Source organism: Odocoileus virginianus, chromosome 5 (assembly GCF_023699985.2).
Source record: "Odocoileus virginianus isolate 20LAN1187 ecotype Illinois chromosome 5, Ovbor_1.2, whole genome shotgun sequence".
NCBI classification, from domain to species: Eukaryota; Metazoa; Chordata; class Mammalia; order Artiodactyla; family Cervidae; genus Odocoileus; species Odocoileus virginianus.
Genome location: NC_069678.1, coordinates 91010441 through 91037980, shown reverse-complemented (window position 1 = coordinate 91037980; position 27540 = coordinate 91010441). Strand labels below are relative to the sequence as shown.

At 50.2% G+C, this 27540-nt stretch overlaps 2 protein-coding genes across 2 annotated transcripts; both read left to right on the top strand.

The window, feature by feature from the left end:
* The first annotated feature begins 19398 nt into the window (after positions 1 to 19398).
* On the top strand, positions 19399 to 20711 carry GJB5 (gap junction protein beta 5). The gene has a single exon (XM_020908686.2). The coding sequence runs from the start codon at positions 19496 to 19498 to the stop codon at positions 20363 to 20365; it is 870 nt and encodes a 289-aa protein (XP_020764345.2). The 5' UTR covers positions 19399 to 19495; the 3' UTR covers positions 20366 to 20711.
* A 3004-nt stretch (positions 20712 to 23715) lies between these two features.
* On the top strand, positions 23716 to 24809 carry GJB4 (gap junction protein beta 4). The gene has a single exon (XM_020908684.2). It carries the CDS (start codon positions 23775 to 23777, stop codon positions 24573 to 24575), a length of 801 nt encoding a protein of 266 aa, XP_020764343.2. The 5' UTR covers positions 23716 to 23774; the 3' UTR covers positions 24576 to 24809.
* The last annotated feature ends 2731 nt before the right edge of the window (positions 24810 to 27540 follow it).

The following is a 27540-nucleotide window of genomic DNA, read 5'->3' as shown; positions in this document are numbered from 1 at the left end:
ATCGAATCAGGCAGGAATGAGGCTGCTGCTTGTTCAACAACAGATATCTTAGTTTGAGCCCCCCCACAAGGCAAGTGTGAGATACAGATTTGCAAGCAAGTTGCTTTTGGGGGAGGTGATCCCAGGAAATATGGGCATGGGAATGGGGAGTAAGGCCGAGAAGGGTAGGAAGCTGGTGAAGGGTATGTAATTGAGTGAGTTTCTGTGAGCAACTGGGCTCAGTCATGCTGGGGACTGAACTCAGCCTGGGGAAGACTAGGATGTGGTTGAGATAGCAATCTCAACCCATGGGGGAAGAGGCTGGAGGAATCATTCCCTGACTTTCATCCATCATTATTTGAGGGCTGCCCCTGGGGAGGCATCAACCCCCTGGTACTTCCAGGTTGCCCCATATGCAGGCAGAGGGGTCCCAGAAGCCAAGAGAGCCTCAGCCAAGAGGCGGATGCTGGCCACTGGGTGCTGGGGGCCCTCCTGCTATAAATCACCAGGCTTTACAAAGGTCCCCTCAACCATCAAAACAAAGCATGTGAAGGAGAAGTGGCCTGGTTCCTGACAGCACTCACTACCTGCACTGACCACTGGATGCAGCAAAATTTAAATTCAGATCCGTCCAATTGTTTGCAATAAGCCATGTGGTCCCCACACCAGGCCGTGACTACGCAGAGGTGCTCAGCATCCAGGCCAGTGCCCAAAGGGAGGTCCTTGGCCCTGGGATGCCAGCACCAGGGAATGTGGTCACCAGTGGCCAAAACGGCAAGAACTGTACATCGGCCTCCCCCACCTCTGCGAAGGAAGTCACACAAGCCGCTCAAAGACAGCAGGGCACCCGGTGATTGGGGCCATCAGTTCAGTCCTACTGTGGGCCTGGCTGGAGGGATGAGGAGCCGTGGAAGCCTTGGGCCCCCAGCTTCAGCTATTGTGAGTCTCACTGCTGCCAAAATTTAATCTGCCCAGAGTCACAGAAATAGTAGAGAGAGGCCAAGGGGCAAAACCAGCTCCAGCCCCCTTAGCTGAGAATGGGACCATAGGGAGAACTGTCAGAGGGGGGCTTCCCCCGGCAGTCCAGTGGTTAGGACTCTGCACTTCCAATGGAAGAAGTGCAGGTTCAATCCCTGGCCCAGGAACTAAGATCCCCCTTGCTGTGCAGGGTGGCCAAAAAGTAAAAGTTTTTGTTTTTTTCTAATAAAGAAGATGAAGAACCGGCAATGGATCTAGGGCCCCAGGGGAAGAGCATGGCTATGTGCCCACCTGGGGCCAGAAGAAAATAAGCATGTCCATGCAACCAACCAGATAGCCAGAGTCTACAGAGCGGGAAGTAAGAAGGATTGCTGGGGTGGGAATTAAGGCAGCTGAGCTTCATAGCCTGAGCTCTCAAAACTGTATCACTTCAGCATCCTCGTGACCCAGGATTTAGCAGTGTTCTTGGCTTTTTTACTTTCAATAACCTGAATCATTCATCCATTCATCTTCAAATGTCCATAAAGCACTTACTGTGTGCCAGGGGGTGGAGATGGAGCAATGAGCATGGTTCCCATGGCCCAACCTCTGGGCCTGGGCCCTGTGAAGATCATAGTCTGAAGGAGAAAAGGACATGAAACACACAAGTACACCGATAACTCTAGGGATGCAGCTGTGATAGGGACGCAAGGGAGAAGCACATGCAAAGAGAATAAAAAGCAAAGAACCTGACCTAGTTACAAGGGTTGAGGATGGCTTTTCTGAGAGTGACGTTTATGTCTGGAACTTGATGCTAGCTAGCTTGTTCAGCCACTCAGTCATTTCTGACTCTTTGAGACCCCATGGACTGCAGCACGCCAGACTTCCCTATCCTCCACTGTCTCCCAGTGGAGACTCGTGTCTCAAACTCATGCTCAAACTCATGTCCACTGAGTCGGTGATGCCATCCAACCACGTCATCCCCTCTCCTGCCTTCATCTTTCCCAGCCGTCAGGGTCTTTTCCAATAGGTTGGCTCTTCACATCAGGTGGCCAAAGTATTGCAGCTTCAGCTTCAGCATCAGTCCTTCCAATGAATAGTCAGGGTTTATTTCCTTTAGGATGGACTGTTTGATCTCCTTGCTGTCCAAGGGACTCTCAAGAGTCTTGGAGAGTTCGAAAGCATCAATTCTTTCAAAAGTGCCACAGTTCAAAAGCATCAGTTCTTCAGCACTCAGCCTTCTTTATGGTCCAACTCTCACATCTGAACATGACTACTGGAAAAACCGTAGCTTTGACTATATGGACCTTTGTCAGCAAAGTGATGATGTTTCTGCTTTTTTTAAGATAGTGTCTAGGTTTGACATGGCTTTTCTTCTAAGGAGCAAGCATCTTTTAATTTCAGGCCTGCAGTCACCATCCTCGGTGAATTTTTCAATGAGGAGTTCATATTTTGAGCCACAGTCAGCTCCAAGTCTTGTTTTTGCTGACTGTATAGAACTTCTCCATCTTTAGCTGCAAAGAGCATAATCAGCCTGATTTGTGTGTTCTAGAAGTTCTTATAGGTCTTCATAGAACCATTCAACTTCAGCTTCTTCAGCATTAGTGGTTGAGGCATAGACTTGGATTACTGTGATACTGAATGATTTACCTTGAAAACGAACACAAATCATTCTGTCGTTTTTGAAATCGCACCCAAGTATTGCACTTCAGACTCTTTTGTTGACTATGAGGGCTACTCTATTTCCAAGGGATTCTTGTCCACAGTAGTAGATAAAATGGTAATGTGAATTAAATTCACCCATTCCCCTTCCATTCTAGTTCACTGTTTCGTAAAATGTAAATGTGCAAAAGGTAACACATTCATAAAATGTCAGTGTTCACTCTTACCATCTCCTGCTTGACCATGTCCAATTTACCTTGATTCGTGGATCTAACTTTCCAGGTTCCTATGCAACATTGTTCTTTACAACATCAGGCTCAGTTCTTGAGGTACTAGCCTGTTCTGTTCCCCTTTGCCTGGCAAAGTAATAAAGCCACTCTTTACTTCTCCATAATTCTGCTTCTGTGTTTCTGTTTGACATGGATGCACAGAAAGCCAAGATTTTGGCAACAAACCTGGAGGCTCGTCCTGGATCTGATCATTGGCAGGCGGCCCCTCGGGGCCACTCAGCTTGATTGGATGCTTGGGGATTTCTCTCCGCACCAGCTTCCTCCGGTGGAGTAGAAGGTTGGAGGATTTCTCTGAAGTCAGATTGTCAGGGTTCCCCTGCTGTAGGGCTGGGCCTTGATCACACCCCGTCCACCATCTTGGCAGCGGAACCCCGAGGCTGCCGTGGAGAATAGGGGAGAGGTTGCTCTAGCAGCTGCCCAGGCTTTCTTTGTCCTGAGGACACCTTCGTTTTCTCTTCTCTGCACTGGCCCAGACGTCCACTCCGAGAAGACATTACTTTTGGAGGATCAGAAGGGTATTTGGTACTCGCAACACACCCGCCACAATTTGGTAAGTCTCCTGAGTGCACACCAGGGCCTCTTTGGCCTTGCCTGTTTGTGATTTTTCAATGAGGAGTTCATATTCTGAGCCACAGTCAGCTCCAAGTCTTGTTTTTGCTGACTGTATAGAGCTTCTCCATCTTTAGCTGCAAAGAGTATAATCAGCCTGATTTGTGTGTTCTAGAAGTTCTTATAGGTCTTCATAGAACCATTCAACTTCAGCTTCTTCAGCATTAGTGGTTGAGGCATAGACTTGGATTACTGTGATACTGAATGATTTACCTTGAAAACGAACACAGATCATTCTGTCGTTTTTGAAATCGCACCCAAGTATTGCACTTCAGACTCTTTTGTTGACTATGAGGGCTACTCTATTTCCAAGGGATTCTTGTCCACAGTAGTAGATAAAATGGTAATGTGAATTAAATTCACCCATTCCCCTTCCATTCTAGTTCACTGTTTCGTAAAATGTAAATGTGCAAAAGGTAACACATTCATAAAATGTCAGTGTTCACTCTTACCATCTCCTGCTTGACCATGTCCAATTTACCTTGATTCGTGGATCTAACTTTCCAGGTTCCTATGCAACATTGTTCTTTACAACATCAGGCTCAGTTCTTGAGGTACTAGCCTGCTCTGTTTCCCTTTGCCTGGCAAAGTAATAAAGCCACTCTTTACTTCTCCATAATTCTGCTTCTGTGTTTCTGTTTGACATGGATGCACAGAAAGCCAAGATTTTGGCAACAAACCTGGAGGCTCGTCCTGGATCTGATCATTGGCAGGCGGCCCCTCGGGGCCACTCAGCTTGATTGGATGCTTGGGGATTTCTCTCCGCACCAGCTTCCTCCGGTGGAGTAGAAGGTTGGAGGATTTCTCTGAGGTCAGATTGTCAGGGTTCCCCTGCTGTAGGGCTGGGCCTTGATCACACCCCGTCCACCATCTTGGCAGCGGAACCCCGAGGCTGCTGTGGAGAATAGGGGAGAGGTTGCTCTAGCAGCTGCCCAGGCTTTCTTTGTCCTGAGGACACCTTCGTTTTCTCTTCTCCGCACTGGCCCAGACGTCCACTCCGAGAAGACATTACTTTTGGAGGATCAGAAAGAGGGTATTTGGTACCTCGCAACATACCCGCCAGCAATTTGGTAAGTCTCCTGGAGTGCACACCAGGGCCTCTTTGGCCTTGCCTGTTTGGGGGAACTTTGATTCCAATTTGGGGAGTTCTCCCTGTGAAAGGCAGCTCCATTTGTAAGGTGCTCGTTGGACAAGGTCGCATGTCTAGTAGGTCTGGGAAGTCACATGGGGGCATTTGTGCCATTTGGCTTTTGATTTCTGGGTATCTCTTTGCCATCCATTTTATTTCTTGTATGACTTCCAGCTGGTGAGGTTTTGGTTTGGTTTGGTTGGCTTGGTTTGGTTACTTCGGTTTGAGCCTGTAGGTTGGTTTGCGCACACTGACATCTGGTACAAGCTGCTTGAGCTAAAACGTGAAGCACTTCCTCTAAGGTCCCACTCCGCAACGTGAGAACCCCTTTGGAAAAATTTTAAATGACAGATGGACATATAGCTATGATCCAATGCCAAAAAAAAAGGCCTAAAAAGACCCTCTTACAATTAGATCTTTATTGCCACAGTATGAGAAAATAGACTGAAGTTCCCTTAGCTTCAGGACTCTTCTCCTATAATTAACAGTCTGGGGCTCGTCATACCAAGACCCCACCTCCCCAGAGGAAAAGTCCCTGCTGGGGCAAGTCTGCTCTTGTTATCAGGGCCAATTTGAGCACTATCTGGTCTAAATTTGGGCTGTGAAACTATGACCACAGAAAAAGATGATTTTTTTTTCACTGTGTTGCCACAATATTCTGTAGACTCCAGAGAAAATTGGTTAAAATTTTTATGAAATTGCCCTACTAGGAGAAGATACTTTTCTCTCCTTGTGCCTTGAGACCATGGATCTCAGGGACATTCATCTAAACCATCTTTAATTCCTAAAAATGAAGAGAAAAAAACAGGAGAAGAAGCCTTTAAAATTTTTTCTTATTCCAATTGTTATTTATAAACTATTGTTTTATATTATGATATCTGATTCATGACTAAGTTTAGAAAACAAAGTTATGAGATCTCTTGTGTCTATTTGGATATATGTATATCTCAGTATGTATCTTTGTCTCTGGTTATTGCTTCTGAGATTAATTTGTAAATGAGCTCTTTAATTGACTTAAAGAAAAGTACGTGCATGCTCAGGTGCTCAGTTGTGTCCAATTATATGGGACCCCATGGACTGTAGCCCATTAGGCTCCTCTGCCCATGGGATTTTCCAGGCAAGAATACTGGAGTGGGTTGCCATTCCTTTCTCCAGGGGATCTTCCTGACCCAGGGATCAAACCCGTGTCTCTTGAGTCTCCTGCATTGGCAGGCAGATTCTTTACCACTGGGAGGTAGGCACTTAAAAATCAAACAATTCTAAGTGTAAGGGAAATTAAGCTAAAGGATTTCAGGTTCATGTGAACTGGGAAATATTCAGTATCAGACTTGATATTAATGTTTGTTTGTTGATGTATGTGTCAGTACTTACAATGACTTTGGTAAATACTAGTAACAAGACAGGGCTCACATGTGACAATGCCGTGAAATCCTTCCCTGTTGCTTCAGGCTGTGCCTGTGGTGAAAAGGTGGTTGGGATTTTCCCTCTTGACCAGCCTTGTTATGGGTAAGATTTATTCCATCTTGCAGCCACCACCCCTTCTGGGTTTTTTTTCAAGACTAGGAGATCTTCAACTATGCCCCCATGAAAAGCAATTGGTATTTCTCTCCCTGTGCCCAGGCCCTCAGGAGAAAAAAAAATAGAGTGGGGAGCGGGGAAAAGCCTTCTGAACTCAAAAGGGAAAAAATTGAGATTTTTCATTCAGTCTTTATGTAAAAGTTATCTTGTAAATAGACTATTTTAATTGACTTGAAAGTAAGCACTTAAAATTAAATCTATAGAAAATTGACCAAGATAAGTTTTAGGACCCATGATCTGGGAAATATTCAGTACTGAATTGATATCTGCTACTGAAGGTGGCTTAAACTTGTTGGTTTGATTAATATAGAAATGTCCTTAGAGTTATCAATGTTAAGTATAGTATTATTGTTGTACCCAGGTGTACTAGAGGTCAAATAAAACCTTATTCCCTCTTTTACAGATTTGTTGACAAGAAAAGTAACTCAATGTAAAAAAACAAAAAGAAAAACTTTTAAGAAAAGTAAGATATGTGTTTTCAGTAGAAGATGTAAGAAATAAGATATTGAATTAGGCATGATCAGGATTCTCGGAGATTGTCCCAAGTTTAGTTGGATAAATAGATTTTTTGTTAGAAATGGACTAGAACGAGACTGGATTTGGTTTCTCCCTCAAGTATTCTTGAAACACGGCTTTTGATGACAGACGATGTGAGTTTCTTTGCCTTTAAGTGATTTGTATTATTCGCTTTTGAGATCTATGGTTACTTTGGTTATGGACTGTGTATTGTCTCACAGTGACTGATAATCTTAACCAAGTATTTTAAAATTTTTTGACAAACTTCCCAATATCAATTTTTAATTAAAGTTCTTTTGGTTTCCAGCCAGCTTTAGGATACATTAGATGGCCCCCAAGTTGTCTTAAAGAGAAACATTTAGCTAGAATTGTTTTGTATGTTAAATGTGATCATTAATTCTGGCTACTGTAACCAGGTTTCTTTATCAATTAATCAGATGTTTAACCATACCTTTTTGTACTCTGATGCTGTTACAAAAAGTGTTTCATTATTAAGGCAAGTGAAAGTGTTAATCACTCAATCGTGTTTGACTCTGTGATCTCATGGCCTGTAGCTTGCCAGGCTCATCTGTCCATGGAGTTCTCCAGTCAAGAATACTGAAGCGGGTTGCCATTCCCTTCTCCAGGGGATCTTCCCAACCCAGGAATCACACCCAGGTCTCTAACATCACGGGCAGATTCTTTACCATCTGAGCCACCAGGGAAGCCCTTCATTATCAAAACAATTCACAGAAAGCCATAGAAGCAGTTATAATAGCTCCTCATCAAGGTGATGGCTATGCAAGGATTCTAGCCCATACTGACTAAAAGCAAGAACCTGCCCTGCCCTTGGGGCCCCTAGATCACAGTCCGGAGATTTTTACTCCGGGACAGGTAGAGTCGACACCCCTACTCAGCCTTGAAGCAGTTACATAAGATGGACATCACCCCTCTGCTTCCAATAAGAGTATGGGAGTAAAATCTCTGTGGGTGGGGAACAGGGGATAAAACAGGAGGGAAGGGTCAGGGCACAGACTTTGAAGGAATGAGGTAGCCTGAGGACATGAAATGGTGAGTTAGAAGCAAATCAGTCCAAGATGGTAGACTAGTTTTTGAGCCTCAGTATACACTCTTTCTAACACATCAGCTAGCCAAGTGAAGGAAGTCACTTAGTTTTTGAAGGGGGTTGCCATTATCTTCCTTACCTCCACCATAGCTTGGCCTCAGGTCAAACAACAGGGAGGGAACACAGCTCCACCCATCAACAGAAAACTGCATTAAAAATTTACTGAGCATGGCCCCGCCCATCAGAACAAGACCCAGTTTACCCCTCAGTCTCTCCCATCAGGAAGCTTCCATAAGCCTCTAATCCTTCTCCATCAGAGGGCAGACAGAATGAAAACCACAATCACAAAAACTAACCAAACTGATCACATGGACCATAGCCTCGTCTAACTCAATGAAACTATGAGTCATGCCATGTAGGGCCACCCAAGACAGACGGGTCATGGTGGAGAGTTCTGACAAAACGTGGTCCACTGGAGAAGGGAATGGCAAACCACTTCAGTATTCTTGCCTTGAGAACCCCATGAACAGTATGAAAAGGCTAAATGATAGGATACTGAAAGATGAACTCCCAAGGTCGGTAGGTGTCCAATATGCTACTGGAGAACAGTGGAGAAATAACTCCAGAAAAATGAAGAGACAGAGCCAAAGCAAAAACAACACCCAGTCATGGATGCGACTGGTGATGGAAGCAAAGTCCGATGTTGTAAAGAGCACTATTGCATAGGAACCTGGAATGCTAGGTCCATGAATCAAAGCAAAATGGAAGTGGTCAAACAGGAGATGGCAAGAGTGAACATCAACATTTTTGGAATCAGTGAAACTAACACCCAAAAAAGATGCCCTTTTCATGATAGGAGACTAGAATGCAAAAGTAGGAAGTCAGGCGATACTGGGAATAACAGGCACACTTGGCCTTGGAGTGCAAAACGAAGCAGGGCAAAGGCTAACGGAGTTTTGCCAAGAGAACAAACTGGTCATAGCAAACACCCTCTTCCAACAATACAAGAGAAGACTTTACACATGGACATCACCAGATGGCGATAATCAGGTTGATTATATTCTTTGCAGCTAAAGATGGAGAAGCTCTATACAGTCAGCAAAAACACGACCTGGAGCTGATTGTGAATTAGATCATGAACTCCTTATTGCCAAATTCAGACCTAAATTGAAGAAAGTAGGGAAAACCACTAGACCACTCAGGTATGACCTAAATCAAATCCCTTACAATTATACAGTAGAAGTGAGAAATAGATTCAAGGGATTAGATCTGATACACAGAGTGGCTGAAGAACTATGGACAGAGGTTCATGACATTGTACAGGAGGCAGTGATCAATATCATCCCCAAGAAAAAGAAATGCAAAAAGGCAAAAATGGTTGTCTGAGGAGGACTTCCAAATAGTTGAGAAAACAAGAGAAGCTAAAGGCAAAGAAGAAAAGGAAAGATATGCCCATTTGAGTGCAGAGTTCCAAAGAATAGCAAGGAGAGGTAAGAAAGCCTTCCTCAGTGATCAATGAAAAGAAATAGAGGAAAACAATAGAATGGGAAAGAAGAACTATACAAAAAAGATCTTCATGACCCAGATAACCATGATGGTGTGATCACTCACCTAGAGCCAGACATCCTGGAATACAAAGTCAAGTGGGCCTTAAGAAGCATCACTAGGAACAAAGCTAGTGGAGGTGATGGAATTCCAGTTGAGCTATTTGAAATAGCTCAAGATGATGCTGTGAAAGTGCTGCACTCAATATGTCAGCAAATCTAGAAAACTCAGCAATGGCCACAGGACTGGAAAAGGTCAGTTTTCATTCCAATCCCCAAGAAAGGCAATGCCAAAGAATGTTCAACCTACCGCACAATTGCACTCATCTCACATGCTAGCAAAGTAATGCTCAAAATTCTCCAAGCCAGGCTTCAATAGTACGTGAACCAGAAACTTCCAGATGTTCAAGCTGGATTTAGAAAAGGCAGAGGAACCAGAGATCAAATTGCCAACATCTGCTGTATCATTGAAAAAGCAAGACAGTTCCAGAAAAACATCTGCTTTATTGATAATGCCAAAGCCTTTGACTGTGTGGATCACCACAAACCATGAAAAATTCTTCAAGAGATGGAAATACCAGACCACCTGACCTGACTCCTGAGAAATCTGTATGCAGATCAAGAAGCAACAGTTAGAACTGGACATGGAACATCGGACTTGTTCCGTATCGGGAAAGGAGTACATCAAGGCTGTATATTGTCACCCTGCTTATTTAACTTACATGCAGAGTACATCATGTGAAATGCCAAGCTGGATGAAGCACAAACTGGAATCAAGATTGCTGGGAGAAATATCAATAACTTCAGATATGCAGTTGACACCACATTTATGGCAGAAAGCAAAGAAGAACTAAAGAACCTCTTGATGAAACTGAAAGAGGAGAGTGAAAAAATTGGCTTAACTCAACATTCAGAAAACTAAGATCATGGCATCTGGCCCCATCACTTCATGGCAAATAGATGGGGAAACAATGGAAATGGAGTGACTTTATTTTGGGGACGGGGGGCTCTAAAATCCCTGCAGATGGTGACTGCAGCCATAAAATTAAAACATGCTTGCTGCTTGGAAGAAAAGCTATGACCAACATAGACAGCATATGAAAAAGCAGAGACATTACTTTGCCAGCAAAGGTCCATCCAGTCAAAGCTATGGTTTTTCCAGTAGTCATGTATGGATGTGAGAGTTGAACTATAAAGAAAGCTGAGCACTAAAGAAGTGATGCTTTTGAACTGTGGTGCTGGAGAAGACTCTTGAGAGTCCCTTGGACTGCAAGGAGATCCAACCAGTCCATCCTAAAGGAAATCAACCTTGAATATTCATTGGAAGGACTGATGCTGAAGCTGAAACTCCAATACTTTGACCACCTGATGGGAAGAACTGACTCATTGGAAAAGACTCTGCTGCTGGGAAAGATTGAAGGCAGGAGGAGAAGGGGACGACAGAGGATGAGATGGTTGGTATAAAGAAACTTCTAAGGAAAGAAAATGTAAATGAGAAAGCTTTTAGATAAACTGTTAAGAATGATTACGCTTTAGAAATATCTGTCTAAAATAGTCTCTCCAGACTTTTGTAACTTGAAATTCTAGAGTTACACCAAATTAAGTGAGGGAAGTTTATTGAATAGCTGGGTCATTACCAAATAAGACACTGAAACATTAATTACTGAATATTGGCTTCCTCTTACAGAGAAACTTAAGGTATTTGGGCATACCTGTTGGTTCAGTGGTAAGGAATCTGGCTACAGTACAGAAACCACAGGAGAGGCAAGTTCGATCCCTGGGTCAGGAAGATCCCCTGGAGGAAGGCATGGCAACCCACTCCTCTGTTCTTGCCTGGAGAATCTCATGGACAGAGGGTCCTGATGGGTTACAGTCTATAGATTGCAAAGAGTTGGACATAACTGAAGCGACTTAGCACCCATGCAATATTGTTCTTTACATCATCAGACTTTACTTTTACCACCAGGCACATCCTCTGTGCTTTGACCCAGCCCCTTCATTCTTTCTGGAGTTATTTCTCTGTTCTTCCCCAGGAGCATATTGGACACCTACCAACCTGGGGTGTTCATCTTCCAGTGTCATATCTTTTTGCCTTTTCATACTGTTCATGGGACTCTCAAGGCAAGAATACTGGAGTGATTTGCCATCATTTCTCCAGTGACCTGTCCATCTTGGGTGGCCCTGCATGGCATGGCTCATAGCTTCACAGCACAAGGCTGTGATCCATGTGATCATTTTGGTTAGCTTTCTGTGATTATAGTTTTCATTCTGGAGTCTGTGGATTGTAGTTCTTGCTTCTTCTGTCTGATAGATGAGAATAAGAGGCTTGGGCAATCTTCCTGATGGGAGGGACTACTAAGGGGAAAACCCCTCCCTGTTAGTTGTTTGGCCTGAAGCATCCCAATCCTAGGGTCTATGAGCTCTTATTTTGTTGTTGTTTAGACTCTTTTCGACCCCATGGACTGCAGCACACCAGGATTCCCTGTCCTTCACTATCTCAGAGTTTGCTCAGATTCATGCCTGCTGGCTCTGTGGTAGGGCTGTTGGCAACCTCCAAGAGGACTTATGCCAGCCTCCCAAGACTGCCGCTGCTGGCGCCCCTATCCCAGCAGCAGGCAACAGCTGACCCATGGCTCCACAGGAGACCCTCAAACACTCACGGGCAGGTCTGGCTCAGTCTGTAGTGGGTCACTGCACCTTTCATTTTTGGTTGTGCTTCGTTGCTGCACAAGGGTTTTCTCTAGTTGTGTTGCACAGGCTTCTCATCTCTGTGGCTTCTCTTTTTGCATGAGTACAGGCTCTAGAGTATTTGGGCTTCAGTAGTTACAGAGCACAGATTTGGTCGCCCCACCACATGTGATCTCCCCAGGCCAGGCTTGAAGCCATGTCCCCTGTTTTGGCAGGCAGATTTGTAACCACTGGACCACCATGGAAGTCCTGAAATAAGAGATTCAATTTTCAAGACAATGGTGGGGGGAGAGACTCTGAAAGACCAGGAATGTTTTAAGACCTGTTTTACCATGTTTTGCATTTTCCAAAGATGACTGCTGCAAGTGGGCAACATCTTAGAGAGGGGTGAGGGAAGAGTGGGCAGTGTTATACGCCTGATGCATTTAGAGCGTTTGACACAAGGAGGCATCCAGTGATGAAATTGACATTATTACCCCATCACCCAAGCTCCCCACCTCCTGAGTGAAAAGTGAAAAGACACCACATTGGCCCCACAGGCCAACCTAGCTTGTTATCCAGGACCCAAAGTATGCCCACTGTTAGGAATAGCAGTTTTAATAGGTAACTGGTGGGGTATCAGGTCCTGGTGCCTGTGCATTCAGAAGGGAGCCTGGGGGGATAACTGGTCCCCAGAAAAGACTCCTGCTCTCACCTACCCCACACCCATTAACTGGGAGAAGAGGTAAGGGTCAGTCCAAGCCAGAAGAACATGTCAGAGGTGATGACCAGAGTCTGGAATGCCTGGACTAAGGACTGGGGGGACACAGAGAGCAGAGTAGGAGCCAGGGAACTGAGAAAGAGCAGAGTGGGGAGGGGAAAGGAGGGTAGGTCTATTTGCAGGTCAAGTGGCTCTGCAGCAGCTCCTTTGACATGTCTATTCCCACCTTTCCAGGAGAAGCAAACCCTTCTCCAGCCCTGATTCCCCCCACCTTTCTCCCTCACTTGCCAGCTTCCTGAACATGTGCAGTCTGCACTTTCCCCACCCACTGCTCTCTGGCTTCCGTCCCCATCACTCTGCAGAAATCCCTAGGGACCGGACCAGCCTCTCTGACCCTGGTTGCCTCCTCTGTCTGCCCTGACTGTGCTTTCTCCTCCAAGAGCATCTTTCTGACCTGCTTCCTGTCAGTGCTCCTGACAGTCACGTGGACTGGACCATCGTCTCTTCTCACTCCATCCATTCTCCCAAAGTCACCTGGTCCACCCCAGTGGCTCCCACCACCTCCCTGGGGCTCGGAACCCCCAAAGTACCTCCCCAGCTATTGCTGCCAGTGCTGGCTATGAACAGCCCACGTGACCGTCCTCCACACCCTCTCATCCAGCACATGGAACACTGAACTCACTAATCCCGAACATCCGGGAAGAACCTCCCCATCATCTTCCTCTTCCCACCTCCAACAACCTGCTCTCCTCCTGTAAACTGTTTTTTTCAACTGGTCTCACATGCCTCTTCTCTCGCAGAGAGGGAGCTTTCTAAACATATAAGCATCATTGTTTACAGATTCCATATGGGTGAGTTCATCGAGTCACTAAAATTTACTTGTTTAACCCCAAAATCAATACTCGTAACGCTTTTGCTGTCATCTGTGGACAGGCACAGAGCAGTGAAACATTTGGGTCACCTGCCATGCAAGTTCCCAACTGAGGTTGAACAAGCAGATGCTTTGTCTTCTAGTTTCAGCTGATACTGTAAACAAACGTCCCATGGGAGGTCAATTGGTTGATATTTTTTCACATTTTTGCGCTTATGGAAGGTGATTCTGCTGTTTAAACTAGCCCCCAGGTGTGGCACTGAAGTGTTGTCTGATATTCCCAAGCACAGGAAGGTTGTGACAGGCCTTGGGGAGAAAAATACCAGTGTTAGATGAGTTTTGTTCGGGGATATTTGGGTCCAGTGGTTAAGATGCTGTGCTTCCACTGCAGGGGGGCACAGGTTCAATCCCTGGCTGGGGAACTAAAATCCCACATGCCAAGGCCAAAAATAAAAAAAAGGATAGAAGGATGAGCTTTGTTTAGGAGGGAGCTGTAGTGCTGCTGGCTGTGAGTTCAACATTAATGATTCAACAATGTATATAAGTAAGGTATCTTTCAAGAGAAACACACATAAAACATGGTTATATATTGATCAATTGATAAAAATGTCAATGGTCAGAGGCTCATAGGGACCATACCCTATATTTCCCCTACTGGCAAAGTCTCTGGATTTGCTAATTCAGTGTTTGTGGTGACTTACAGAAGATAACTACCACAAAGAATGAGAACTGACCATATTAATCTGATCATGTAGCCCCCTTCCTTCCCCGAGGCCTCCCTCTGCACATGAGATAATGCAGACCCCTTAGCACAGTGCTCCAGATCTTTCCTGGTCCAGAACATCCTTGCTTTTTAGTTCCCCCATTGATAGGGCCCACATGGGTCTCATTAATAGGATGGCTTGTTATGTCAACTTTGCAAACAAAGAATAAATCACAGTGATCTGTGAGACTGACCAAATTGCTCAAATGGTATCCTGTTATCTCGCTGGCGCCTATCTTCTCAAAGCTGCGAGACCACCAGATTTCATACCTCTGGCTACATGACATCCTTTCAGAGAGCTTTTCACGGGTGGGGTATAAGAAAGGGAGGACGCTGGTTCTCCTTAAGAGCTCGTCACCCTCTCCTTTCCCTGTAATAAATTTCCTTTTCTTGCCTGACTGCCCGGCTCGCTCGCTTTTTCTCTGAGCTCCCCTTACACCCACCACTCCCTCCTCCAACCCACTCTCCAAAGCTTTTCCATCATCTTTCACTGCAGGCTCCAAGCCCTCTGCCTCAAAGGCCTTTCCTCCTTGTCGCCTCTTGATGGACTCCTGCACATCCTTCAAGACCCAGCTTAAACGTCACCTCGTCTGGGTCTTCCTCTGGCAGAACTTGACACTCCCCTCTCTGTTACATGTCTCTCATAGCGCTGCTCACAGTGCCACACCCAATCTCTTCATGTGTCTCCTCTCTCCTGCACTTGGTAATAGCTTGGAGGAAGAATGCAGAGGAGGGTAGTTGTGTGTGTCTCCCTTTGCAGAGTGCATGCGCTTCACACACCATTCATTCCATAAACGTAAACAGAGGCCTAACAGGGTACCTAACAGGCCGCATACTAGGCATCCAGGGTCCAGCACTGCCCCACACGTGTGTAGCCCTGTGGCCTGTGTGTGAGAGCGTGAGTGTGGGATATGCCATGCTCGCTGTGGACCCGTGGTGTTTGTGGCTCTCGGACACATTGTCCATTGAATTCAGGCCCACGTGACCTGCTGATAAAGGGCATCTTAGAAGCTAACCCAACTGCATCCAGGCACTAATGAGATACCCTCCAGGGTACGCCCTGCCTACCCTCCCCACTCCCCAACAGTCACTGCCTGACCCAAGTCTTGTCTTTTTATCCCAAGACATCATCCATCCCATGGATGATGATTTTCTCTGGTGAGTCATCTGCCTCCCATCCTTTCTCTGCCTTCCTTCATCTCAGGGAGAAGAGGTGAGGAATAGGGAAAGGGAGAGGACGCCATATGGGGACCCACCACAGGCCAGGCGTGTGCAGGTGGTTCACACGTCAGAGGCAGTGGTGGGAAGGGCCTCCTCTGCGCCGGGCACTGTCTGGCACTGTGCCTCTGTTGGCTGGGCTAATCCTCGGGCCAACCCTCCAAGGTGGGTGGTGCTACTGTCCACTGCACAGACAGGGAACCGACGCCCAGCACGGAGATGCAGCGGCCAAGCCGGATTCAGGCCACAGAGCCACCGCCTTGCACTGCACTTACCGTCCTCACACGGCACACCTCTTGGGCACAAGATGTCTCATTGTATACCCGAGAAACAGACCTGAATGTACCAGAGGTGAGATTCAAATCCAGGGCTGTGAGATTCCAGATGCAGTGCTGTGGGCCCACATGTAGGGGTGTCTGAGCTCCAGGTGTAAGGGAGTGAGACCCAGATGCAGATGTCGCCTGGCGTCAGGCACTTCCTTCGTCTGTCTGTCCCATTAGACAGGGAGGCACCTGCTCTGGACGGGACTTGTCCACCCCGAGTCCTTTCTGCTGGAGCTCACCTTCAAGGCCATTCTTATATCCTTGTGTCTCTGGGCCCCCATCTGTGTGCCAGGTGGCGCTAGTGGTAAAGAACCCGCCTGCCAACGCAGGAGACACAAAAGACCTTTGTTCAATCCCTGCGTCGGGAAGATCCCCTGGAGAAGGGCGTGGCAACCCACTCCCGTGTTCTTGCCTGGAGAATCCCGTGGACAGAAGAGCCTGATGGGTTGCAGTCCATGGGGGTCACAAAGAGTCAGACACGACTGAAGAGACTTAGCCCACACCCAGGTAGGGAGACCCTGCCAACCTCTCCTGATCCTCTCTTTATCCGTGTAACCTAGCACCAAACACAGCACCTGGCACAGAGCCAGATCTCAGGAATGATTCTTACATTTAAAAAATGGGATAGGGAGTAGCTCCTCGGGGCCAGGGGGGGAGGGTGAAGGACAGGCAGCTGCGTAGGGGTTGGGGAGGGGCTCCGTGTACATATTTTGGGGAGAGATGGGGCTGTGTGTGTAGGGGACAGGTTGACTTTCTGTGTAACCCTTCATGAGCTCAGTGTCAGGGTGCAAAGACGGAACTAGATTCTGGCAGCAATGGGAGCCTGGGCCTAGCGACTGTTCCCGGCCATCTGTGCGGTCGAGAGAGGCTGTGCAGCTGGTGCTGGACTTATCAGCTGGTAATTAAGGCCAAGTGGGTGAGTTCCTGAGGGTCTGGGGCTGATCTGTGTTGCATCTTGCTAACAACAAGCACCTAAAAATGTCCACTGGTGGGGAGTGATTTGCTCATTCAACAGGCGAATCCCACCTGGAGCCAGTTCAAATAAAATCAACTATTTTGATGGCATCCGATGATAATGTGAAAGCTCAGGGCCATGGAAAGCTTAGGCCGAGATGAGGCCCTAAGCCATCTGGGGCTGCACAGTCAGGGAAATCTTGCAAGAGTAGGCCAGGCAAGGAGAAAGGTGAGGGAAAGGCAGTCAGGTGGGGGCTATTGATAGGCAAGAGCACGTGGGCAGGAGACAGAATTTGGGACTCAGTCCCACAGGTCACTGAAGCCGTGAGAACGAAAGGCCCTGAGGAGTAACTGGAGAGGGAGGAAAGTCTGGAGCAGCCCACAGGGTCCCAGGAAGTATCAGAAGGGATTTCTGGACAGGACGGGCCTTGGCTCCTCCCACACAAGGCCAGGGATGGGAAGACAAGCCGGGGGTCAGAGTGGACCTGTGGTTGTCCCCAAGAGGATGCCAGGAGTTTTAGGCTCAGCGCCCTGAAAGGAGGGCAACCCTAAGCTTCCTGGGCCTCATGAGAGGCAGTCCTGGGAGGCTGGGGCCCAGCCAAAGGCAGTTCCCCGCCCAGCTGCTCCTCCTCCTGCCCGCGCCACACCCAGGCTGCCTGCCGAAATCTGCAGGCTCGGTCCTAGGTTTCCCCAAACACCCTCCCTGGTTCTGGCATGAGTGCCGGCTGCCGGCCGAGTTGGAGTGCTGGCGGCCAGGACCCGGCACCCAGAGAGCCCTGAGGAGTAGCCGCTCAGGTAAGGCCAAAGGCCATCTGTGTCCAGAGGCACACCCAGCCTGGGGACGACTTTGCTGGCTGCGAGTCGGGGTAGTGGCCGGGGCGCATGGCCATCCTGCCGGTGCAGAAGGGAAGGGCCCCTCCCGCCCCTGCTCTGGGTTTTCCCCTTTGTCCTCAGCTGTGAGCAGAGGTGGGAGCCGGGGGCGAGAGAGGGGCTCACAGGGGGGCCAGGAGCTGATCAGGTGGGGCATCCCTGCCTGGGCCTGCGAAACCCCGCCCCCGCTCTGGGTTGGGCTGGGCAGGGAGCCCCCGGGCTGGTGCCTCCTCGGATGCTGCCTGAGAAGCGGCCAGGGGTTCCGCCCACCTCAGGCAGGACTGAGCAGAGACCAGTGGGTGACTCAGAGCAGGGGCCCCACGTTCAAGCTGTAGGTGGTAGAGACAGGATGGCAGAGAGACAGGGTCGGGGGCAGTCACCCCGCCTCCCTCCCTGGGGATCTGTGGGGCTGGGGCAGGGAGTGGGCACACGGGAGGCTTCCCACAACCTGAGGAAAGGGGCCCAGACCCAGAGTGTGGGCCATGAAGCTAGCCTGCCTGGGTTCAAACCCCAGCTCTGCGGCTCACCGTCTGTCACTGTGGGCAAAGGAACTTTGTGCTCCACTTTCCTCATCTGTCAAAGGGGACAAACCTGTGCCCTTCTGTACAGTTGCTGTGTTAATTCATGCCAAATGCTCAGATAACAGGAGGGGAGGACAGCATGGTGACATTTGACCTGGAGCAGACTTGGAAATGGCAGCAGAAACCCCTTAAAGCAGGAGGCTGTGCAGACAGGCTCCCTCAGGTTCTGGGGAGCCCAGGATGGTAAGACCATGCTGCATGCATCAGTGGACCCCCCAGGAACCAGACAGAGTTTCCAAGAGCACACACAGGCACTCCTCACTCTGAACCATAGTCACGTTGCCTAATTGGAGGTAAATCAGATTCCTGTGTGTTCACAAACTCGCCAGTAGAACTGACCAGAGTGGCATTTCTCATTTTGGTGTCTTGACAAGGCTGTCCCACAAGATGACAAAAAGAAAAGTTTCTGTGATCAGAAGAGATGATGCAGTGCTACCTATTCTGTCCCCCTTATTCATGTGAATGTATTCACAGGGTCAAGCAAAGGGACCTGTTTAACTTTGCACTGAAAACAGTGCTTGCTTACTTTTCTTAAACATGGAATCCTTCTCTTTGCTTCTGTTGCCAGGCCACTGAGCAGGGTTCCACGGAACGCCAGGTTGGGAAGCACAGAACACGAGGCTCCTCTTTGAAGCCTAACATACAAAGAGAATCAATGTTCCCTCCTTTTTGTTTCAACTGGTGTGCCATTGGCCTTGCTTCAGATGAGCCACACATGAGCAGGACAACTGTCTGGATATTTCTAATGTTAGACCAGATGGGAGTGTGGGGACAAGGTTCCAACCTTCTCTTTAGCCCCATCTCCCAAGCCAAGTAAAAGGCACAGAACAGGTTCCCCTTGGGAGGAGGCTGTCTAAGGGGAGAGAGCCGTGCTCAGAAAGGAAAAAAAAGTCATTCCAAAATCTGGACCACTGAGGAGGAAGGGTCAGGGTTAAAGACAGAGAGGGAAGGCGGCATTAGCCACCCCCTAAACCCTGGGAGGAGCAGGCAGCTTCGCTCACTTTTATGGGGCAGAGTTGGTGCTGGGCTGAATTACCTGTGCTCCAGGGCCACCTCTGCACCTGACCAGGTGTGACCCTGCATAACCCCTCTGAACCTTAGATCCCCCGTCTGTAAAGGCGACGAGGATAGAGCCCAGTTCTGCCATGGCCATGAGGATCAAAGCTGATGACCCAGTTCTATAAAGCAGGGAGAGGCAGTGCTCTCTAAACCTGGGAAATGACCATCATCCTCTCTCCGCAGCAGCCGCCGACGCCGGGGGCCGCCATGAACTGGGGGATCTTCGAGGGGCTCCTGAGCGGGGCCAACAAGTACTCCACAGCCTTCGGGCGCATCTGGCTGTCCCTGGTCTTCATCTTCCGCGTGCTGGTGTACCTGGTGACGGCCGAGCGAGTGTGGAGCGACGACCACAAGGACTTCGACTGCGACACTCGCCAGCCGGGCTGCTCCAACGTGTGCTTCGACGAGTTCTTCCCCGTGTCCCACGTGCGCCTCTGGGCCCTGCAGCTCATCCTGGTCACGTGCCCCTCACTGCTCGTGGTCATGCACGTGGCCTACCGCCAGGCCCGGGAGAAGAAGTACCAAGAGGCCATCGGGAAGGACGGCGGGCGTCTCTACCTCGACCCCAGCAAGAAGCGGGGAGGGCTCTGGTGGACATACGTCTGCAGCCTGGTGTTCAAGGCGGGCGTGGATGCCACTTTCCTCTACGTGTTCCACTCCATCTACCCCAGGTATACCCTCCCCCGCGTGGTCAAGTGCCACGCGGACCCATGTCCCAACGTGGTGGACTGCTTCATCTCCAAGCCCGAGGAGAAGAACATCTTCACTCTCTTCATGGTGATCACAGCCCTCATCTGCATCGCCCTCAACCTGGTGGAGCTGGCCTACCTGGTGAGCAAGAGATGCCGAGAGTGCCTGGCAGCCAGGAAAGCCCGGTCTGAGAGCCTGGACCACCGTCTGGACTGGGTCACTGCTTCTTCCAAACACGGCGACCTCCTCTCGGGCGACCTCATCTTCCTGGGCTCAGATGTTCCCCCTCCACTCTTACCAGACCACCCTCAGGACCACGTGAAGAAAACCATGGTGTGAGGGGCTGCCTGGTCAGGCCTGGGTTGGAAGGACCCAGGAGCCAACATGCAGCCTTGGGGGTGGGGGTGCTGAGCCGAGAGTAGGGGCAGCCAAGAGGGAGAGTCAGGTGGCCTGGGTTCAAATCATTTCTCCCCAAGCTCCTGCCACCTGCACCAGCTGTGTGGCCTTGGGCAAGTGACCGCCCGGAGCTGAACCTCGGTTTCCTTTTGTATACAATGGAGATGATGAGCCCTGCTGCACCAGGCTGTCGCTGTGAGGAGGGGTTTAATAAGAGAATATACATGCACATGCCTCCAACGTGTGGGGTTCATGGTCAGGGCTTAATAAAATTCAATTCATTCACTGATTCAAGGTGACCTTTGCTCCTTCAATCTTGGCGAGCCTTATCGACTCCTTTCATCAATTTCTTGGCCCTTGCACAGGGCTGCACTTGATCTAGCCAGGTAAGAGGACCCCCCCAGCACTCCTGGGGAGTCTTGCTCCTTGCTTGGGTCAAATCTAGCCTTTATCCCCAGGTGCAGTTTTAGGCCCATGGGTTGTCTGCAAAGAGAATGAAGCTCAGTGAATAAGCAGTCGTGTGTCTCAGGGGAAAGTTCATGGACTTCTGAGTCCTAACACTTGACTTTGAACCCAAGTTCCACTGGGACTCTGGGAGAGCAACTGCAGCTCCTCTCCAAAGTGCGTTAATAATATCGAGCTGGTGGGATTGCTGCAAGGCAGGATGAGCTCACAGTTGCAGACGAGGTTAGCTGGCTGTAAAAGGCCACATAAACGTTAATCATTGGTATTAGGAAGTGCTCTATAAATGCTTGTGGGAAATGAGACAGAGGAGCCCCTCCCTGGCTGCACATTAACCCCTACCTCAGGCCCAAGGCCCCTGTGCAGCCCCCACCAGCTCAGGCTCTTCCTCAGAAGCCCAGGCCCTTGGAGGGTAGGCCGGGAGGCCGTGCCTGGCCCCATGCCAGCTGGAGAATTTCATGCCACAACCTTCATTCCTTGTCTCCACCTGGGCAGCGGTGCCTCATCGAGAGGAACGGAGGGTGGGAGGGTGGGTAGGCCCTCCCACCCCCACATGTCTCACCAGCACTCAGATACGTCCTGCCAGAGGCAGGGAGCAGGAAGAGGGGCAGTGCAAACCTGGGCTGAATCAAGGTTGCCCCTTTTCATAGATGCGAGCTGCTGAGGGTCTCAGCACCAGGCTTCCGGAGAAAAGGGTAGGAGAGAGGCCTAGGGACAAGAGGATGGGGACATTTAGGCAACAGCGTGGGAGGGGGGGGCAGGAAAAAGGCCACTTGGTGCTGACCTGGGCCCGAGCATGAACATACCAGGCTCCGGCACCTGCTCAGGCAGTTTCACCCATATACCTGTCAGCTTGGCGAGCCAGACCCAGCCATGCCCACTGAGCTGCCGAGAAGGCGTGGGCCAGCGGAGAAGAGGCACAGGTGTTTGCTCTGAACGTGTGCCCGGGAAGTCCGCCCACCTGCCTGCCCACCCGGTCACTCCCGTTTGGCTCACTAGTTCAGAAAGCCCCACCCAGCAGGGGAGTGAGGAACAAAAGCTGCCTCCAGGAGGTCCCCAGGCAGACAGGCAGACACGCCAGCCCAGGGACGGGAGAGTGGCTGCTAGAACCACGCAAGGTGAGGACCAGATCCGGCAGACGACTGAGCTGGGAGGCAGAGGCCAGGTGGGCTGAGGATCCCAGGGCACCAAGGGCTGTCAGTTGGGCTTCGGGAGACATCGGGGGAGACAGGATCTCTGGAGAAACTCACGGGAAGCCCGAGGGAAGGGGAAGGACTGTCCTGCCAGACAAGAGGGAAGACAGGAGACTAGAGATGAGATAACAACCCACTCCAGTACTCTCGCCTGGAAAATACCATGGACGGAGGAGCCTGGTAGGCTGCAGTCCATGGGGTCGCTAGGAGCGCGACCTCACTTTCGCTTTTCACTTTCATGCATTGAAGAAGGAAATGGCAACCCACTCCAATATTCTTGCCTGGAGAATCCCAGGGACGGGGAGCCTGGTAGGCTGCCATCAATGGGGTCGCACAGAGTCAGACACAATTGAAGTGATTTAGCAGCAGCAGCAAGTAAGAGGCGGGGTGAGGAAGAAGTGGGGTTTCAATTGGGTTGAGCACACACAGGAACACACAAATGTCTATTGTGTGTTCACTGGTCCAGGCTCAGTACTGAGTCCTAGGGAATCAGGGTAAATAGACCATTTAAGTACCCGTGAGGCACTCTGCCAGGACAGATGGAGGAGGGTGCTTAGAAAATGTCCCAAAGGCACAAGGTCTGAAGATGGCTGATACCTGAGTCAGGGGCAGGAGAGGGGCCAGAGGCAGAGGTAAGACAAGATGGCACGCCAGCTGAGGGGTGTGGAGGATGGAGCACGCAGGACATGGCCTGAATGACACAGTGGCCCACGTGGGCAGCAAACAGCCAGCGAGCCGATGGAGAAGGAAGGTGTCCCTGAAAGCAAAGGTAGATGGTTGGGGGAGGACCATGCCAGAATCTTGCCTCTGGTCTTACCCAGTCCCTCCCAAAGACTGGAATGGTTAGAATTCCAGAGAACTCACTGGGGTCAGGACAGTCAGCCCTCAGGCCCAGCGCCGAAACAGGAGGTGGCAGGATCATACCAAGCCTCCGTGATTCCAAAGAGCCTGTTTGCTTTGGAAGGGAATGTCAGGTGGGGGATGTCCTGGAGCCAGAGAGAAGATGAGGGTAGATATCATCTGAGGTCTGCACAGGGCCTGGGTCAGGCCGGTGCTCAGTTGGAGGAGGTTGAAGAATAAAGATACATGTCCCTCAGACTTCCCTGGTGGTCCAGAGGTTAAGACTCCAGGCTTCCACTGCAGGGGGCATGGGTTCAATCCCTGATTGGAGAAGTTCTGCATGCTATATGGTGTGGCAGAAAAAAAAAAAAAAATGATACACATCCCTCCCCTCCTGCCCAATCCAGGCTGGCAGCTGACCGAACAGTGGATCATCCAACCCACATTTTTGTACTGTTTCTTTAGAAGTTGTGTGACCCACAGAGCTGAAGGTTGGAGTCAGCAAGCTTGGTAGGCACATCATTACAGGATGATTACCCTTCACGTGTACCTGTTACTTTATAGAATAAAATATGTCCTGATTTTGTAACTGGAAGATGGAAGCTTAAGACCAGCTCTGCCACTTCCAGCCATGTGCCTTGGGCGGGTGCCTCTCGGGGCTTTAGCTCCCTCCCTCTGAATCTAGGATGATGGCAATCCCTACCCCACCAAGTCACGGCCAGTGCGGACATGATAACGCGGTGGTTGTGAAATCATGTGCCCGTCACACCCTTAATGAAGGTGCCCATTTCCAGGTTCTTCCAGCCCTGTGACGCCGGGCCGAGATCGTCCACTCAGGGAAGCAAGGCCGGGTCAGCATGAACTGGGCGTTCCTGCGGGATGTGCTGAGCGGGGTCAACAAGTACTCCACGGCGCTGGGCCGCATCTGGCTGTCCGTGGTCTTCATCTTCCGCGTGCTGGTCTACGTGGTGGCGGCGGAGGAGGTGTGGGACGACGAGCAGAAGGACTTCGTCTGCAACACCAAGCAGCCCGGCTGCCCCAACGTCTGCTACGACCAGTTCTTCCCCGTGTCCCACGTGCGCCTCTGGGCCCTGCAGCTCATCCTGGTCACGTGCCCCTCGCTCTTCGTGGTCATGCACGTGGCCTACCGCCAGGAGCGGGAGCGGAAGCACCGCCGGAAGCACGGGCCCCACGCCCCATGCTTGTACGACAACCCGGACAAGAAGCGGGGCGGGCTCTGGTGGACCTACCTGCTGAGCCTCGTCTTCAAGGCGGCCGTCGACGCGGGCTTCCTCTACGTCTTCCACCGCCTCTACGAGGACTACAACATGCCGCGGGTGGTGGCCTGCTCCGAGTCGCCCTGCCCCCACACCGTGGACTGCTACATCTCCCGGCCCACCGAGAAGAAGCTCTTCACCTACTTCATGGTGGCCACCGCCGTCCTCTGCATCCTCCTCAACCTCTGTGAGGTCTCCTACCTGGTGGGCAAGAGGTGCCTGGAGATCCTTGGCCCCAGACCCCGGGGGTCTCGGCGCCGGCCTCACCTGCCGGAGGCGTGTCCACCATATCCCCTCTCCCCGGGGGAGCACCCCCAAGATGGGAACTCTGTCCTAATGAAGGCTGAAATGACCACGGTTGATGCAGGTGGGTTTCCATAACCAGCGAGGTCGGCAGCTGAGACCACCAGAGCCTCTGCCTGCTCCGGAAAGCCACCACAGGGCAGGTGGGGAAGGCAGATGTGGAGCTCCATACACCCACCCGGGGACCAATGCTAAGAAGCAGTTTGGCCTCTGGGTCCTGAGCCCTGGGGGCGGCAGGTTGATAGCTGATGGGGACTTTTGTATGTGGCGATAGGGTATGTCAAGTCCTTAATAAATATGATTTTCTCAGTACTCTGCAGATCAGGGACAGGGAGGGATGGGAAGGAAAGTGGGGGAGAGGGGGTCACGATGGACCTTGGAGAGGCGGCCAAGACACTCAGTGGGCACCTGAGTCCTGGAACCTCAGATCCAGGTTTACCCATCACACACTCACACTCCCACCACACACCCCACAGAGCATGCCCCCAGGAGGTGGTGGGAAACCCAGAGCTTGATCCAGTGGTCTCTGGACTCTGCAACCAGCTGGTCAAAGCAGGAGGGGAGAGATCCTAGGAGACCCTGTGCCAGTATGAGTTGATGCCCCTCAGCCAAGTGCACATGGCTTCCCGATCCTGGCCTCCCTAACCCTGCCCAGCACAGGTACCCAGGGATGAGACCTTCGGAGGGTGAGGGGGAAGGCCTGGCGTGGGTGGGACAGCAGTGAGAGGGATTCCTGGATGGGGGCGTCTGCCTGCGTGTTTAAGAGGCCCATCCCCATGGGCCAGGACCCATGGAGCACCTCCAAGCTGATAGGTTCCTCACAGATCCTTAAGGCTGAGGGATTTTCCTTCTCTTTACTGAATACACAATCCTTCCACCCTACACACACCACTCAGACCTCGACAGCTCCTGAAACAGCTGGACTAGCTCGAGAGCCAGCACCCACACCAGTTTGAGTCACGGGACAACCCTCTGGGAGACCCCTAGGCCCCTCCCATTCAGCAACACCTAAGGTGACCATGTCATCTTTCCCCAAACCTGCTCTCCTCCCGACCACCCCCCAGCACCCCACCATGAACAGCACTGCCACCCACCCCAGTTGTCCGAGCCAGGAACTGGTCTGGCATCCTCCGCCCCTCCCCACCTCCCAGCCCCTCACGGCCCGCATCTCAGAGCAGAACCAAATCCTGCAAATTTAAGTTCCTAAAAATATCCCGAGTCTGCCTCTCCTCTCCCACCCCATAGCCTTACCCCTCCCACTGGGCCTCGCCCCCTGCCCTCCTCTACAAGGACAGAGTGGTTGTGTACGAATCTGACATCATTCCTCCGGCTGTGAAAGTCCTTCCACTATGACCACCATCCCCATTGCCCTCCACCAGGCCCTGTTGACTTCCCCAACCTCACAACAACCCCCTCCTTTCTCCTGAAAAGTAAAAGTGGTAATCACTCAGTTGTGTCCAACTCTTTGTGATCCCATGAACTGTAGCCCACCAGGTTCCACTGTAGCCCACCAGGCTCCTCTGTCCATGGAATTCTCCAGGCAAGAATACTGGAGTGGGTAGCAATTCCCTTCTCCAAGGGATCTTCCTGACACAGGGATCAAACCCGGGTCTCCAGCATAGCAAGCAGATTCTTCACCATCTGAGCCACCAGAGAAGCCCCCTTTCTCCTGGTAACACCAATAACACAGCAAAGGGCTTGAGGATCCTCAACCAGACACATCACGCTGGGTCGTGCCTCCAGCCTTCAGACATGCTGTTCCCTCTGCCTGGAATGCCCTTCCTCCCTCATCTGGGATGCTTCCTCAAACTCCCAGGGACAGCCTTAACCTCCTCCGTGTGCCAGCCTCACCTGCACTCCAGCCACTCTCCCCAAATTGGAGGGGTCCATTCTCCCCATCCAGAGAAGGCAATGGCACCCCACTCCAGTACTCTTGCCTGGAAAATCCCGTGGACGGAGCAGCCTGGTGGGCTGCAGTCCATGGGGTCGCGAAGAGTCGGACACAACTGAGCGACTTTACTTTCACTTTTCACTATCATGCATTGGAGAAGGAAATGGCAACCCACTCCGGTGTTCTTGCCTGGAGAATCCCAGGGACGGGGGAGCCTGGTGGGCTGCCGTCTGTGGGGTCGCACAGAGTCGGACACGACTGAAGCGACTTAGAGGCAGCAGCAGCAGTACTGCCCATCAGTCTGTGAGCCCTTTACACATAGGATGCTGAGTTATCCAGCTCCCCAGCTGCCTTCAACAAATCTTTGTTAAATGAGTAAATGGTCTATGAGCCGCTTGACAGAAGGGACCATGTCTCATTTATCCGAATCTGAATCCTCCACCACACCTAGCCCAGGGAGTTGAGCAAAGTGTTTCCTTGTTTGTGTGCTTTGTTGTTGTTTTAATTAATCCAGCCTACAATATTTTGGCCACCTGATGTGAAGAACTGACTCACTGGAAAAGACCCTGATACTGGGAAAGATTGAAGGCAGGAGAAGGGGACGACAGAGGATGAGATGGTTGGATGGCATCACTGACTCGATGGACATGAGTTTGAGGAATTTCTGGGAATTGATGATGAACAGGGAAGCCTGGCATGCTGCATTCCATGGGGTTGCAAATAGTCGGAAACGATTGAGCGACTGAACTGAACTGAAAATTTTTTGTTGTTTTTAAGTTAACTCTTTTTGAGAACATATTTTAAAAGCAGTCTAGGAACATTTAGGACAACGAAATAATAAGGATACCGTAATTAAATGAATTCAAGACATCCTTAGGGGTACAGTTTTTACAGCCATCCCTTGGTATCCATGGAAGATTGGTTCCATATTTTTTTCTTTAATTTTTATTGGAGTACAGTTGCTTTACAATGCTGTGTTAGCTTCTACTGTAGAGCAAAGTAAATCAGTTGTAGGTGTACATGTTAATACAGCCCCTCTTTTTGGATTTCCTTCCCATTTAGGTCGCCACAGAGCAGTGAGCAGAGTTTCCTGTGGTACATAGTAGATTCTCACTAGTTATCTCTGTTATACCTAGTAGTGTATATTTGTCC